Source organism: Sardina pilchardus, chromosome 2 (assembly GCF_963854185.1).
Source record: "Sardina pilchardus chromosome 2, fSarPil1.1, whole genome shotgun sequence".
Classification (NCBI taxonomy): domain Eukaryota; kingdom Metazoa; phylum Chordata; class Actinopteri; order Clupeiformes; family Clupeidae; genus Sardina; species Sardina pilchardus.
Window position 1 is genome coordinate 10,063,831 of NC_084995.1, and position 16,254 is coordinate 10,080,084.

General features: G+C 39.4%; 3 protein-coding genes across 3 annotated transcripts; 1 reads left to right on the forward strand and 2 right to left on the reverse strand.

The window, feature by feature from the left end:
* The first annotated feature begins 1,222 nt into the window (after positions 1-1,222).
* Positions 1,223-3,215, forward strand: zmp:0000001127 (uncharacterized). The gene is made up of 4 exons (XM_062530840.1): positions 1,223-1,231; positions 2,212-2,298; positions 2,394-2,432; positions 3,093-3,215. The coding sequence occupies exons 1-4, from the start codon at positions 1,223-1,225 to the stop codon at positions 3,213-3,215; spliced, it is 258 nt and encodes an 85-aa protein (XP_062386824.1).
* Positions 3,216-4,183: 968 nt separating this feature from the next.
* On the reverse strand, positions 4,184-5,312 carry arl14 (ADP-ribosylation factor-like 14). Its single transcript, XM_062518099.1, has one exon. It carries the CDS (start codon positions 5,188-5,190, stop codon positions 4,654-4,656), a length of 537 nt encoding a protein of 178 aa, XP_062374083.1. The 5' UTR covers positions 5,191-5,312; the 3' UTR covers positions 4,184-4,653.
* A 1,787-nt stretch (positions 5,313-7,099) lies between these two features.
* Positions 7,100-14,217, reverse strand: ppm1la (protein phosphatase, Mg2+/Mn2+ dependent, 1La). Its single transcript, XM_062518087.1, has 4 exons — positions 13,334-14,217; positions 9,886-10,060; positions 8,991-9,152; positions 7,100-8,488 (listed from the first exon to the last, which is right to left on the reverse strand). Exons 1-4 carry the CDS (start codon positions 13,730-13,732, stop codon positions 8,139-8,141), a joined length of 1,086 nt encoding a protein of 361 aa, XP_062374071.1. The 5' UTR covers positions 13,733-14,217; the 3' UTR covers positions 7,100-8,138.
* Positions 14,218-16,254: the final 2,037 nt, after the last annotated feature.

The following is a 16,254-nucleotide window of genomic DNA, read 5'->3' on the forward strand; positions in this document are numbered from 1 at the left end:
GTTGTATTATTCAGCCTGAGAAAGACTGTGCTAACCTCACTAACCTCAGCAGACTTCAAGCCGTGCGCCACAAATGGAAACGCATGCGTTATTTCCGTTTAACTCATCTTAGAAATGTTTTCAGTTTTCAATAATGTCTGTGACCTCAAGGAATTAACATTGCAGTGAAGTTAAGTAAGATGCTTTCAATTTTGCAACTCAAATGCTAGCTTAAGGGAAGTCCCTACATGCGACAATATATAGGCTATGTTAGGGCCACAACAATCAGGTTTATGACCACAGAGACTGCTGCATATTCACCATATCATCAGCCAGTGTAAGTGTATTCTGTTTATTATATTGTTTATTTATTCGGATTGGTTTACAGGTCTTCTTGTTTTCACTAGCATACATACTGTATCTATATCAAGAATACCCTATGTCCTATAATATACATATTATTAAAATATAATTTATATTTCATGTTGATTTTCCCTTGACCAATATGTTCTGAGGTTGCAAGACACCCGATCAAAGTGTGTTTGAAACATGTAATCAGAAAAAATAGCATTGAATTGACATTGTTGTTCTATTATTGCTATTCTCTTTCATTTAGCCTTACCATGCCATAGTTATTGTCATTATATGATTGATTGAATTACTTTATTATTGTTTGCTATTCTCCTATATATTTATTGTTTATTTTCATTAGGTTATTGCTTGAATTGATAATGTTTATTGCTTTGTGTATTGCTATTGTAGTCTGACCAACATTTTGAAATTGTTCATTGTTAGATTATTATTGTATTGTTTTCATTTGTATGTCGCTTTGGACAAAGGCGCCTGCCAAATAGCAATAACCATAACGATAACCATAACCATAACCATAAAAAGGTGAGGTTCATAATCATTGTGGAGACATGGAGAGTCTTGGTAGTGTTAGTATTAGTGGGAAATACGTAGAGAATACTTATAAAAAATTAGTAGACTTTCAGATGTTCAGATGTTCAAGATCCAGGCTTTACTTTACAATAACGCGCGTCAAGGGAGAATCACAGCGTCAGCTCGGAAGCGTCGACAATCAATTCTGATTACAACAATGACAGAGTTGGCCTTTAAAGCCCAGTTTACAAAGGTGTGGTTCAAGTGGTGGTCAGAGGGGCAACGTTGTGTGATTGGCTTTCTCTTTCCCGCACTTTTGCCAAACCCAGACACACTCACACATTCGTAAACACACCTAATTATGGTTCAGGTAATATCCACATATCTATCTACAGAAACATCATAAAGAATATTCTAAACATTCTTACACTTAAATCATTGTACTCATTGTACAGAGACCATTAAAATGATAACAAACACAAATACATTCACATTTCATAACACAAGTATACATTTTAGCTATATTTGACCTCATGAACCCTTGTTTAAGACAACACCTACACCAAGGAGTGAGAGATCAAATGGCTTGTTGTCACAGGGGGTTCAGCCAGTGATTTTACACCAAATGGTGTATCCACAGGGTGCCCAGCCAGTGGTGGGAGAGAGTCACACCAAGATCAACGTCTATCTTTATTTTAGAGATAAAGATAGAATGCTCTCTCTAAAGGCTAATGTGAATAGGCTCCACTGGGCCTGGGGCACACAAAGGTCATTAATTTATTACCATCAGTAGGTATTATAAGAGCCATTTTGAGAGCTGTGATGTCATTAATTATTTAAAAAAGGTATGAATAATTTTGGACAAGCCATTTTTCATAAAATGTTTTTTAAAAAGATTTCTTCTTTTTGTTTCTGCCACATTGTCTTGCAACCTTTTAGCATGTGGCAGTGGCATTTTCAGTCAGAACAAAACATATTGGTCAAGAGAAAATCAACATCAAATCAATATTTGCCAGGAGTATGAATCATGAATTTGTTCTTAACTGTATATGTGTGTCAGTTTACGCCGTCAGTTTAGACCATTTTGTGTTTTAGGCATAATGTGGGTTATCCTTGCAACCTTGATTTGGTGCTCGAGTGGCAGCCCTGTTTTTAAACCCGTCCAACCTGTCAATCTGAATGCCAAGACTTGTGTTACTCTTGCCAACTCACTTTTTTCAAACGTCACTGGAGCACTAGCAGTGGTAAGACATGATGACACACTTTCTTTTCTTAACAGAAATTTAACATTTGTACAGTTAAAATATCATTCCTATTGTGAATAATGCAAACTTATTTGACATTATGTAGGATGAGCTATTCAAAGGACTGAACTGCAGTGAGCAGAGCATGGAATTAAATGTCAGAACACAGACCCTCTCTGTGTGCGCACCACAGGTACTTGGTAGGCTCTATTGCCAGCTATCTAAATGATGATGTCATATTATGGTTGTTAATCAATTATTTTAACTTCTATTCAACGCCTTATCCAGAACACATCCTGCTCTGGCCACAAATTTACCTTTGATCGGGTAAGTTTATAGCCTGTTCTTGGATTTAGGCTTATTTGTTGTTGCAGCAGCCAGTTGTTCTTGTTTTGATCGTGGAAGCCCCCAAATATTTTTTTCTCATTTCGAAGGAGACATGTCTTCTGAATATCTTGGAGGATTTACGTTTCTACCAAAAAGCTTTGATGTCCCATCCTCTTTATGATCTCATTCTGGGTCCAACGGTGTTGAAGAGTATTGCCCATGTCATGCAGGTGAGGTTAACTAACCAGATTGGTTATTTTCTGTCCCATTTCACACTCTAATAGTAGCCTATACTTCATCGATGGATTTTATTTTTCTCAAACAGGATTGTTTTTCCCTTCCTGACGCACACACTCCAATGGTAAGAGGCATTAGGTTAAAGTCAACTGACAAATAGGGCCCCTCTCATTCATCTTTTTATCTATCCTCCCTTCCTTCCTCGCTCCTCGCTCCCACTGATCTAGATAAAGAATGATGGGGCGGCAACAATGGGATAGTCTATCCAGTGTTCTTTATAGATCAGCAGGAACGAGACGGAGGACCGAGGATGAAAGGAAGGAAGGAAGGAAGGATAGACATGAGAATGAGAGGGGCCCATAACATTGCCCCTTTGGTTTCATAGTAGGCCTATTGATTAATGAACATTGTGCATGCACTCAGGTTTCGGGGCATCCAGACGACACGTTTGATGAGAGAATGCGACTGTGTAGAACACTGAAGGGATTCCGTGCGCGCACCATCATCATCAGCAGAGTCATTAGATATATTCTGAACAAAGTTTGACCTGTTCATCGTCATTAAGGAGGGCTCTGTTTCAAAGCTGCTGATGAAAGTGCTCAAAAACTCGCCAAATATGAGGAGAAAGTTTTACATTCTGCTTTTGGCAGAATCTTTGTCATGTTTTTTCTTCCAGCAGGCTATTTATATTTATTTATTTATTTATTTGAGGTTTGCAAAAATGTATTTTATTATTATTATTTTTATTATTATTATTATTATTATTATTAATAGTATTTATTATTTATGCCATCAACAGCAGCATGGGCATATCATTTGATTTCTTTTCAATAAATAATGGCATCCATCTTTCCTCTCTGTCGGTTTATTTCAAGATGTGCATACACTAATTTATCCATTTCTGAGTCAATGGATGGAGTCACTGTAGGTCTAAATATTGGTTTGGTTGGTATACCAGAGGGACAACATGGATCCAACCCATGAGAGACTGGTGGAAGAGGTGAGGAGATACAGTACCTTCACCTGTACAACTTGTACCTACAAAGACACCTTTCAGTATGCTAACTCCTGGATGGAAATGTCAAACACACTGGGGGAAATTACACACCTACTGAAATTCCCTGCTCAAATTTTGGCTGGTCTTCCTTCTTCAACCATCTTTGGTTGATTTGTCTTACTTTCAGACCCGGCGTACTGCCCCCCATATGTGGGGCAGGATATCAGTTATGTGCAAACGTTAATCTTGAGCACGCCACACTCCAATTATATGCCTAGAGGTCACGGCTAACATCAACTGTTAGTGTTGAAGTATTCCTGAGTCTTAAGAGATTCTACAAATAAAGGTGCAGTGTAATGGCTTTCTCAAGAGTAGCCAGTCTACAAAATGCTACAACTGTATGGGGTGGACGGAATCATTTTCAAAAAGAGACTTTTTGCAAGAAGCATACATTTTCTGTTTTGTTTTACTGTTGTGTAAATCAGTATAAATTGAACTCTGAGATAACTGTGGTGTTTACTTTTTCCTTGGTTACAGAGGCCATATTGTTCTATCAATCATGTAATGTCATTTTTACTTATGCATTTTAAAAAGGACAGCTGTGATATCTGATGTCTATCATAAAACAGGACCAAGGGTGTGTTTAAGACAATGTTTACAGCTTGCAGTAAATTATTTGCACAAGTTCAGTGAATCAGAACTGAGAACTGCACTTATTGCACAAAGACTTGTAATATGGTATTGAATTACATTGCTCTTAACATAGTCAAGCATTGGCCTCCACTTGAAGGAAATACATGGGCAAACATTGGAAGAAATCCTACAAGAAATCTTAAATTGCAGTCATGAAATACTGAAGAATGGTTAAGTGGAAACAAATGTGCTTATTAATGGTGAGTTAAAGGTGAACAAGTGAGGTTTGTTGATTCAGCGTTAATTATTTAGCCTAAACATTTGGCCAACAGATTTAAAATATTTTACAGTGTCCTATGGAAGTTTCAGAAGACGCGCCATTCTTCGGAATCCTTCTTCCAGCCCTACTCCCGCTGAACTTGAGCAATACTGAACATACCAGTCTCGATCACAGCAAGTCCTATGCAGATTGAATGTTTCCGTGATCTCTCCTACCGTCATAGCTCCAGAAATATCCTGTTTATTGGCAAATATCACCACAGGAAGGCCCCTTAGCTGTTCATTTCTAAGAATGCGGTCAAATTCCTTGTGTGCTTCACTCAAGCGTTCCCTATCAGAGCAATCCACAACAAAGATCAATCCTGCGGTGTCCTGGTAGAAGTTTTTCCAGTGAGGCCTCATCTTTTTCTGCCCTCCAATATCCCACACCGTTAAGGCCAACTTTTTCCTTTTTCTCTTGGTATCAATCATTTCCACGTTAAATCCAATTGTTGGCACTGTGGAAAATTGCTTGTCGTACTTTAATTTGTAGAGGATGGTAGATTTACCTGCCAAGTCCAAGCCTAGAAGGAGGACTCGAGCTTCAGAAACTCTGGAACTTTTCTGACCCATATTAGTCAGCCCAAGACGCTCAGTAATGCTGAAGCCTGCTCACTCTGAGTGTTTGCTTTGTGTTTTGTATTGAGTGAGTGAGTAATGATTTAGGTTGCTTAAAACTCGCTGATAAGGTAAGGGTGTGGGGTCAAAGTATAACTCAGTACTGAAGTGAAGACACAAGTTGGGTGGATCTGCAAGGAGAAAGGGTAATGATTTTACAGCATGGGATAGGCCTGTTGCCTGTTTCTCCCCCACTTGCATTGATTATAAAACTTTCATTGTAGTAAACTACGATGTTACCTTTCATGTTAGAAGTTTACTGAGATAAAGATGATCAAACAAGTTAAAATTAAATAAATAAAATAAACCATTAGAACAATGAGTGTGCATGTGTGCATGCATGTGTGCATGCGACTCAGATGGGTGTGGGCATTTGATAGTTTGTACAATCCCATTCTTTTAGTCAATCATTATAGTAAACATTACAGTGACTAATTCTCTAATCAAAATTCGAATCTAAACCTTTGTTCTTCTTTGATAATTCAACTATTCCATGAGTACACAAGCAACTTCATCAGAGCAGGGCTGCTTGGAGATGGGATCCTTCTACCATGAGGTCCATAATTCAAATGTCATTTTCCACCATACAATGCCTTTCTACGGATGGTTTCCAATAAAACGGCATTTTGACCCAAAGGTGTCTTTTTCAGACTTGTTTGATCCAGCATCCTAAACATCAACAACACAGTAACCCAGTGTTGGCATTGTCATTGACGTAAATAAGCCATCAAAGACCGTCAGTTGTTGCCGAAATGTTGGAAAAGTAGCCCATGATGGCATAAGCTGACTCGTCTCGTAGCTTTTGCAACATCTTTTCAAGCTACGAGAGCGGAACATCTCGCCATGTCTTGCCAAATACGCATGACTGACATACGGACCAGTGAGCAAACAAACTACAACTGGGCATCTTCAGGCGATATCTCTTGGCTTCATCCAAACTCCACCAGTCGGATCTTCAACGAACACAAGTCCGGGTTTTTCACCATAGCTGCGTTTCCAGCCTCGCGTTGCAACCCTAGGAGTTTTCATGTTAGTTGGTTGTATGGCATCAACAGCCGTTGAGAGTTTGTTTAATTTTTGCCATGTTCCATTGGGTTTAGCACCTGGTCCATCACAGATGAACAACACGTGAGAGTCCATGGAGCACTTAGAACCACGATGACCCATGATGTTAAATGTGGCCTACAGCAGTAATGTTCAGGCTGGAACTCTGTCTTCAGTCTTCAGCGGGTGTCGAGCTAGTTTGTAATGTGTGAAGGCGGGTGCCCTTTATGTAGATCGGTAGATTTGGGCTAACAACCTGTCAGTTCTTGTAATACAGTGGACAAAGAGTGACTCAACATCATTTTCGGTAAACGTGGTATGGGCTACATCAGAACCCTGGTATCCAAAGCCTCTGATATTTTACAATGTAGCCTACATGCGCTATTCTAGGCGTTCCACCTGGCACCGACTGTCACGATTGACGGTATTCAGTCTGCGTCAGCACAGCTGCGCCAGTGACACAGATACTGCTTCGTGTTTGGTTACTCCATCTCAAGAGAACGCTCGGGAAATATTTTTATGCGTCTTATGGCATCTGTTGAAACGTTTACTTTACGCGTCATAGCATTTGGTATTAGGCTACATTAATAATCTGACCGTTTGCAGCAAGGCATCTGTCACCTTTAGCACACATTGATAGCTGACGTTAGACCTGTGACGATTGATGATATAATACAGGCATTAAATACTTTTAAGCGAAGGCATGTCCATATGAATAGGCTACCTAGTTGCGCTAGTGCGTCACTGGGTCTGCCAATAATGACAGTGTTGAAAAGGACATACAAGAGCGTAACATCTGTGATTTACTATATTTTATTTTTTGTCAATCATGACCACACAAATGAATAGCAGCAACGATTATAGCGGTGTGGAAACACTATAATCAGGCATTTTGCTCCCTTGGAATTTCATAGGCCTTTCTTGTATTTCATGGTAAATGATTCAGCTGCTTTGAATGTAACATGCAAGGGGAGAGGATGGCATTTTGTACATTGCATTTTTTTACGTAACATCTGTTTTGAATGATATATGCACATATTATTTGGCAATGACCTTATTGGCAAAGGGAAAAGGCCACAAAATAGCATAACATACAGTAAGGCTACATCTACCACTAAATAATAGGAGTGACATAACAAAGCAGTAGACATTAACAACAGTAGGATACAATTAGCAAAGCTGGTCAATTGACTGTGCTACCATTTGTGACCAGTTCAGATACCTCAGATGTTCCTGTAATATATTAACAAAATCAATATCACAAAGCACCTAACATTATCAAGCGCCTATTATGGCCATTGTGCTTGGTAAGTCATACTACAACAGTTATCCACAGAACCTCCTTAGTATAGGATGCCATGCAGATTGAGTCATATTCTGTCAGTTAGTAGACAAATGGGAGATTGGGCTGTAAGCACAGGCATTGTGTGATTACATTAAGTTACTTAGTTCAGGAAACAAAAAGAGAAAAATGCATTTCCCAGGATTATATCAGTGCCATAACTACCTGGCGTTTGAATAATATGCAGTGCCATTATAATTAGTAAACAGTACCTGGTACACCTGAATGAATAGGTAAAAAAAAAATAAAAACCCTTCCATTGTTTTCTTTTCTCTTTTTTCCAGAAATTCCAGTGACTATGAACTTGTTGATGCATAATAATAACATCTCAGACAGGGACTCTAAAAACACAAAATTGTGTTCATTTCACAAGTCATTACGAAAAACAAAATTTTTCATAAATAACAGTGTTTAAGATATGTATGTCAGTACATAACACTGTACCCATTAGTAAGGTAAAGAGTCTGTGGGAACTCAATGCAGATGTCCTCTCCCCCATCAAAACTCAAAACTGAGTCTATTCTGCCGCCCTGCCGCTAGGCCCGCTCTTAAACTTGACCACCATGACAGTGATGTTATCTGGGCAACCTCGGTAAAACGACTGCAGCACAATGCTCTTGGCCCCAAAGTGTGGCTCGTCAAGACGCTCCCGCACAAAGCGCACGGCTTCCTCATTGCTGAAGGCATCCCACAGTCCATCTGAGGCTAGGATCATGAACTCAGGTTGGATCTTGTCCAGGTCAAAGGTCAGCACATCAGGGTCAGGGATAACCACGTTGAGGTTCTTGAGTGGGTAGTCTCCCAGGGAGCGTGACATGGCTAGGATGCCCTGGACACGCCAGGAGCCATTGAAACTGATAAATCCACCTGCAGGAAGGGAATACAAACATGAATTCATTCACAATTCATCAGCAATTCATTCAACATTCACAGTGTTCATTAATAACTTCAGCAACAAAAAACAACAAACAAGATATATTTTTTACATTCTTTTTTAGATTCTTCAGTTTTTGTCTTAAAGCTCAAGGAATACGAGCAAAGGTTTGGTTCTAGCTCCTGAACATCCACAAAGTTGTAACACAAATGTATCAATGTATGCAATGAATGTGATGAAAATGGCTTATGTTATTAATTATGTAGTATATCCAATAAAGTATGTAAAACTTCAGTAAAACTTCATTAATTTAACGTGAAAATCTCAAATCACCAAATAATTGAATGAAAACAAATGTTCACAGTTGGATAAAGTGGCTATGACTATTTTTGCTGTACCAACGATAGTCAGCAGATGGCAGTATGATACCAGACCAGTTGATTGTTTTACCTTGATAGTTTTCATGTCCCTCTACATTTAGAAAAACACACTCACCTGCTCTCTTGATCCTCTTGCGCTCCTTGAGCTGGTAGGGCTTGTGGTCATGTGACAGTGCAATTGCATTTCCATCTTTATCGCAAATAACACCCCTGGAGTCCCCAACATTAGCTACTGTCAGCTCTCTATCAGAGAGTAAGGCCACCAAACACGTCGTACCTACAAAAAGAAAAAAGTCTGATCAGGTATATTTGACATGAGGACAGATCTGTTATGGTATAGTTTTTTTGTCTCTCCTTTACTGGAAATTATTACCTTCTTACTTACAGAATGGACACAGGCAGAGCTGTGTCTGCTGCTTCCTGGTCTCAAAGCTTTACACAGGAATGAATGACCATTTCTGTTCAAAGACGTTTTTGTTTCTGGCGGGCTTTGTTGGTGTTCATCTTGCAATGACTGCTCCCAGTGTTTAGTCATACTGTACTGAATGTCAGGACAGTGAAAGGAGCTAAATGCGTATAAACAATGAAGCAACTTGGCATTTGAGGTCAGTATCGTATCTTTGTCTTGGTCATTTTTCCAGGGTCAAAGGTCATATTTCTGCTATTCTTTGACCTTTCTGCTAGAACTTAAACTTAACATTTAAAAATCCAGAGTCCGGAGACAATCTCTAGAGTGCTAAGGAATCCCTGAAAATCTCTATTCAATTCACAAGCCTTCATCCTAAAACTGAAATGTATAGGGACATTACAATGGCTAACAGTAGTATCCTAAAACCAAGTTTTGCCCTTGGTTTTCCCAGTCCTGACTACTGTGCCTACAGCATATGTACGGCTGAAACCCCCTTTTGCATGATGAGAACTGTCTCCAGCAATCACAAAACACGGAATCCTGACTGTTCTCAGTTCAGTAAATCCCGCAGCTCTGGTCCTGCATAATCTCTAAACCTCACCTGCTTCGTCATGGGAGGCGGAAAACTTCTCCACCATGTCACGGTCCACGGCCAGGATGCGCTGCTCCAAGATAGCGGGGTAAGAGAGCTGGCTCTCCCTCTTCTCCCTCTCGTAGGCCAGCAGCTGCTGCCGGAGCGCCTCGGGCAGGTGCGCCTTCACAAAGTCTGCAGCCGACTGAGGAAGGAGAAACAGACAAAAGGAGGCAGAGACAGCTGGCGTGAATTTCGGAATGCAACACAGAGTTCTTGCTTTAGGTCGCTATCTATTAAGTATTGTTTGCAATGTGAGGGTATTCCTCACGGTCTTATGGCAGCCAGGATTTGACAGAAATCAGAACAGACTTGAGAAAATGAAATAATAATGACAGAGACACAAATACAAGTGTTTGGATCAAAGTCACAACATGTAAACAAGAACAATTTAGAGTTGTTAGGAAGTCTGTCACTTTTGGGAGCTATAGGCTACACATGTCAAACCCACTTTCAGTGAATTATGCTATGCTGGACTAACATTGTGGGTGTCAGACTGCATTAGTGCACACACAGAGAAGAGAAGGTATGTATGCCCTTACTTAACTCTGGGGTAGATGGCAAATAAGACAATTTCCCAAAACGTTTGGGTGTTCCTTTAATGCCTCCTTCAATTTACACATTTTAGAATATTTCTATTTGATCAAACGGCCAAACACATATCCAGTATCTCTAACATATCCTATGGCTCTGCTTACATCCACAACAGCTTACAATCTTACAATTGTTCCAAAAGCCATTCAGTTTGTTCCACTCTAAAGAAACAAAACATCAATGGCGTGTGAGGTTCTCAAAGAACAAAGAATTGACACTATACTTATTTCATTATAATTATTTTAGAATTTATTGCATAGCCTTTCATTAGGCTACCTTGATCAACATGTCCAAATGTTGGACAAGATTTTAACATTGTGTTTATAAAAGATATTGGCTATCGATATTTAAAAACATACTCTTATATCAAATCGGTATCAATTTTTATAATCTCATACTGATCGGGCTCTAATAATGTCTTGAGAAACATAACTGAATGTTTCAGAGACTCCTTATATAACTTAGGGGTCGTCTGAATTCTTCCATGTGCTTTTGTGCATGCTTTATTCACACATATTCAAAGGCTTTCCATCACTTTAACAAGTAGACAAAGCAGAAGGGTGTGTACGAAGGCCCTTAGTGACCCTCTCTGAACCGTTGACTGAGACCTGCCCCCACTCTTCCTTCATTCTTGGATGAAGCACAATGGTCATCCAAGCAACAGTTGGGGTGAGAAACAAGAGTAGCTGTGACATAGTGTGTGTGTGTGTGTGTGTGTGTGTGTGTGTGTGTGTGTGTGTGTTCACATTTTGTTGATTTCTAAATTACTACATTATTTCTTCTCCAATACTCCTCACTTCTCGAGAACCATTCAAAGGTCGCCTTCTGTTTGCTGTGTTGTGTGGAGATGTTTGCTTTATGTGACAAAAAATGTCTCATCTTAGAAACCATGTAACATAGATAGATTAGAGCACATTTGATTTGCCACAGCTTTGCATAATATGCAATAATGTATAGTACAATTTTATTTCTATGACTGAAGGGTGTAATGATGTCAAATGGCTTAACTTTGCCAGTAACTCAAACATGGCTGTAATTTCATTCTGTACCTAACACCTCTCACATCACCAACAGTGGCAACACACCAAATGCTCTTGGATGAGGCTGGAAAACTATAAATAAAAACATGCTCACTTTGGAGCATGCCTCTATTTATATATATATGTAAAAAAAACTTTATGTCCACCTATTCACCACTTCAGAATGCTGTAATCAGAGTTTCACAGAACAGCTCCTCTCTCAGGGATGAGAGAGCCACCTCGGTCCTCTGGATGAGTTTAATTACAACAGCAGGGAGTTTCATTAAAACAGACGCCAGCCCTAAGTGATGTGACTATTAGCACCGACTAATGTGCAAGATGATTAGCACACACCCCTACTGCCACCACAGACTCTGAAACTCTTAACACATGCAAATATATATCTATATATAGATGTAGATGCTGAAATGTAACTTACTATGAATGGAACTGTTTGTGTGTGTGTGGGGGGGGGGGCTCTTCTGGTAAGTTTGTGTATATCGGGCACTTGAAGCCGGTCAGTCTGAATGGCTGCCATCTCAGAGGCCAATTGGTGAGCACCGTGCACCTATCAGATCTCCTAACCGCAAGGTCAAACTGACCGAGTTATGTCTCACCATGCTGCTTTCACAGAAAACAAATCTCTATATCTCCACATCATCTATCCTGGCCTTTTATATAAATAGATTCTGACATTGTGTTCTAACAAATAGAAATAGAATGTTCTCTTTGAGACCAAGCCGTTTTTTATTTCCCCCAGTATGGTACCAGTTTGCAATGTGGCATGACTCAAAGTCACCTATGACCTTTGGTCGCATCTTTGATGATGTGAGCTACTTTCATTCATATGAACTATTTTGTAAGCTTCTCTTTCCAGACAATAACACATATAGACAGTGTGATCACATATGCTAGACATCAGACAGAGCATCTAAATATTTAATGTGCTGCAGCGTAATGGGAGGAAATGGTTTACAGAAAGCTCCAACCATTGCTGAGAAGCTTGCTCCAACTACAGCACTTTGATTTGCTCTCTCTGTGGCATGATGTTTATGAGGGCCAAAACATCATACTAGACTTGAAGTCACCATAAACACCTCCATCTCCATTAACTCTAATGAACCCAATCAACTCCTCCACATAAAGTATTGAATACAAAGCTATAGCAGGCCATATAAATTGGAAGTATACATCTTACACACAGAGGCAAGGCATGATAACAGACATGTTTGATGAATATGATCAGTAGTTGATACTGGATTTATAATAATGCAAATAACATAATTAAAGAAACTAGTAAGTAATATATCTGCCATGGTTTGCGACTTCCACAAGGACATCGTCTTGGGGAGGTAAGGGTGCATGAATGCAACCAAGTGCTGTGAGCGTAAACAAGTCCATCTCTGGTGACTACCTTGGGAACTGACTGACCTATAGCATCCCACCGCCCACGCCCTCTGAGTGCTCTTTCCATAATACTCACTGTTCCTGTCTCCAGTTTTAAAGGCATTCACCGTTAGAAATACATGTTTCCAAAAAAGTCAGAGTAGCTGAAAAGGACTTGCAGGCCTTTAACTGTCAGTAAAATTCAAGTTTAGATACAATGTATCCGGGTGAAATTCATTTTCTCGCCCGTCTGCATTCAGATAAGGGATAGGAATAAGGCATCAGGACCAGTCCCCAATCCATAGCCTGTAGGCTACTTCTGTGCAATGTACTTAGCCCACCTTAGCTTGATGGTAAGAGTGAAGTTTGCTTACCTACACAGGCAACTATTATACGTAAAAAAAATGAAAACATCATACCTCTCCACCATGACCGTCGAATATCCCAAATATGGACGGGTGACTTTTATTAACAATGTCTGTGAGTACTTCGAAGCGGTCTTCCATGTGGTCTCTCCTGCCCTGGATGGAGTACACTGCTACATTGTTGTTTTTGAACTCCCAGGTTTTAGAAAATTCAGCATCTGCGACATCCAGACCTCCAAGTCTATCGTTAAGCATGATCTCTGCCACTTTCCCCTTAACCATTTTCACAGCATCACGGCTGGATTTCACAATGGTCTTCACTTCATCCGTATGGAAGAAGTAACTCCACAAAGCCAAGCTTATGCATAACAAAAACAAGGTCTCTGGCCTGAGTAAGAAATAACGCATGATCCGACCTAAAAGAGACAACAGCGTCATTGTGTCTCCTATCATCACACGCACATAAACTGCTTAATGTCGTTCCTCTTGCACAAATTACTCCATTCCACGGTAAATCATTTAAACGAATGGCAACAACAAAGAACCTCTCCGATGTCCGCTTAAGGTCTGAAACGAAAAGGCCTTTCGATAAAGCGCTCCCCGCACACCGCATCTGATTTCTACTGGAGGTAGGCAGCTGTTTGGGCTGGCTCCGTTTGTTAGCTCTTGTATCTGCAGTCAGAGCAGGGAAACCGAATTCGAGTGCAGCAGTGGACACAACAGCAGCTGAAGAGACCGGCAGATATACCGCTAGGAATCTGTCGTCGGTTATAGTCCATTCTAGTATGCGTATCTGAAGTGGGCTAGCGCTCTGTAGTTTGTCGAGACAAGCCTCATGACGAATTTAAAATTAAAGCCCCTACTTTTCGCACCGCGACTTAATAATGCTCTATTGTTGCCATTAGTAGGCTGCCAAGCGTCCAGAGGGCGCATTACGTAGCCCACCACACATCACTGCAAATAGTTCTAGTGTAGTTGTAGTGAGCGTGCTCTGTTATTCATTGCACCATAAAGATAGTGATGTTTTGGCCCTCTACGACGAAAAATTAGGTACAGATTAATGTATATTTCCCAGATGTATGATCACGACAATACATCGTAGAGCGCGTGTACTTGGATGATTTGTATCTTCATTCACGGACCTTGTTGGAATTAGACTGTCAATGGCATTATCATTAAATCTATTTCAATACACTACTGAATGATAATCACGTCAGAATGCGGTATTTTGGGGTTGTTAACAGTTTAAAGCAGGTCTAGCCCATACGACCAAAATAAAGTCGTGCACTTGTGTTCAGGCTGTTGAAGGTCAGCTAGGAAGAATGTAAAGGGCTTTTTCTGGTTGATGACGCAAGATGGTGCGTCATTGCCAGTAGCCTCTCCAAATGTAGTTTTGGATTCCACTTTACAACTTCTGATGTGAATTAATGTTATTGCATCACTAAATACTTCTGTATTGTTTCTTCCCCCTAGCGTCTTGTATAACTTGACTGTCCTTATGTCTTTATGATTTTGAGTTGTATGTTGAATTTTCATTTTAAAAAAATGATGTGAATCTTACATAGCACAATTGAATAGGATAGGTGTAGCCTAAGTATTTCCATCATAATCTTTTTAACTCACTGAAAAGCAAAGCTGTGTACGAAACTGCCAATTACAGTTTTTTACGATTGTTTACACACTAAAATATTTTTTTTCACACAATTAGCAAAATTTTACTCCAAGGAGCAAAACACCTCCACAGATTTGCACAACATTACACACAATGTCTGCTTCACCCTTTTTGCAAAACATTACACACAGCGATTTGTAAAACTCTACACACATTTCCACACCTTAGACACAGATAAGGATTGTGAGGTTACTTCCTTGTCATTACAAAGCCCCGGATTGCCAATGACTACACTAATGAACGAATTGGATTATCACATCCACCAGGTGTGTAAGCACACATGTGCAAAATTGAAAATGCAGCACTCAGGTGTGCTATACAGTCTAGTTGCTTTTGCAGTAGTTGCTCTTCAGAGTCAAAGTGTATGTACTTTATGCAGTAGTTTTTGTTTGTCTACAGATTTTATTTGTTCAATTGATTACATTGTTGGTTGATTACTGTAACTGATTATGGTTAGAAATACTGTAAGTATTGAAAGAAATACTTGAAATATTCAGTCTACAGCTGCAGTCTTCAGTGTTGTACAGTGCAAGTGCAAGTTTATAGACCTATTTACAGTATGCACACTTTCCCTATGTCGAACTAATCATGAAGGTTTTCACTATTTTTTTTATCTAAATGATCCAAAACAAAACAATGTCTGGGCAAAAATCTAGCACATATGCTATTTCCTAATTTTTCTTTTTAAAAATTTGTTTTGCATTTATCACTGCAGTGTGAAACTGGCTGCAATAGTGTCTGATCATTGAGGACTGTGTTTGTTAAATGACAACTAATAGCATTTTTACAAATATGTGTATATGTTTTGACTGAAGTGTGTATGTTTTGACTGAAGTGTGCATGTTTTGACTGAAGTGTTTCATTTTGCAAAGAATCTAGGAATTACGCAAACTGAGTGTGGCGTTTGGATAGCTGTGCTTAAATTTTGTTTAAAAGAACTCGGTTTTAAAAATTGTGTGTAAGCAATTGAAAAAAACTGTAAATAAGTGCAGTTAATTAAAGCGCAATTTTTGAGGAATAAGCAGGAGTGCAGTATTTTGGACATGAAACAATTGCATGGCAACTACATTGAACTGTACTGTACGTCAGAAAGGCTGTAAATTGGACATTAAACTGCATGGTTCTGTATTTCTTAAAAACTGCAGAAAATGTCCCTTTTTTTTGCAAGGGAAATTAAATTAAATGAAAAAATGTGAAATAAAAAGACTATTTCTCGTTGTCTATCCACAATGTTTGGTATTGACATTCATTTCTAGTGTGTTGGTAACTTGGTAGGCTATAGCCTACCTAAAACTGATACTAA

What these genes read in the sequence shown, in the direction of transcription:
- zmp:0000001127 (XM_062530840.1), top strand. An exon ending in TCTCTGTGTGCGCACCACAG is followed by an intron (nt 2,299 to 2,393) that starts GTACTTGGTAGG and finishes CGCCTTATCCAG; the next exon opens with AACACATCCTGCTCTGGCCA. An exon ending in ACAAATTTACCTTTGATCGG is followed by an intron (nt 2,433 to 3,092) that starts GTAAGTTTATAG and finishes GCATGCACTCAG; the next exon opens with GTTTCGGGGCATCCAGACGA.
- arl14 (XM_062518099.1), bottom strand. Translation starts at nt 5,190, where the DNA reads ATGGGTCAGAAAAGTTCCAGAGTTTCTGAAGCTCGAGTCCTCCTTCTA.
- ppm1la (XM_062518087.1), bottom strand. Translation starts at nt 13,732, where the DNA reads ATGATAGGAGACACAATGACGCTGTTGTCTCTTTTAGGTCGGATCATG. An exon ending in TCGACGGTCATGGTGGAGAG is followed by an intron (nt 10,061 to 13,333) that starts GTATGATGTTTT and finishes CTCCTTCCTCAG; the next exon opens with TCGGCTGCAGACTTTGTGAA. An exon ending in CAAGAGGATCAAGAGAGCAG is followed by an intron (nt 8,489 to 8,990) that starts GTGAGTGTGTTT and finishes CCCTTCCTGCAG; the next exon opens with GTGGATTTATCAGTTTCAAT.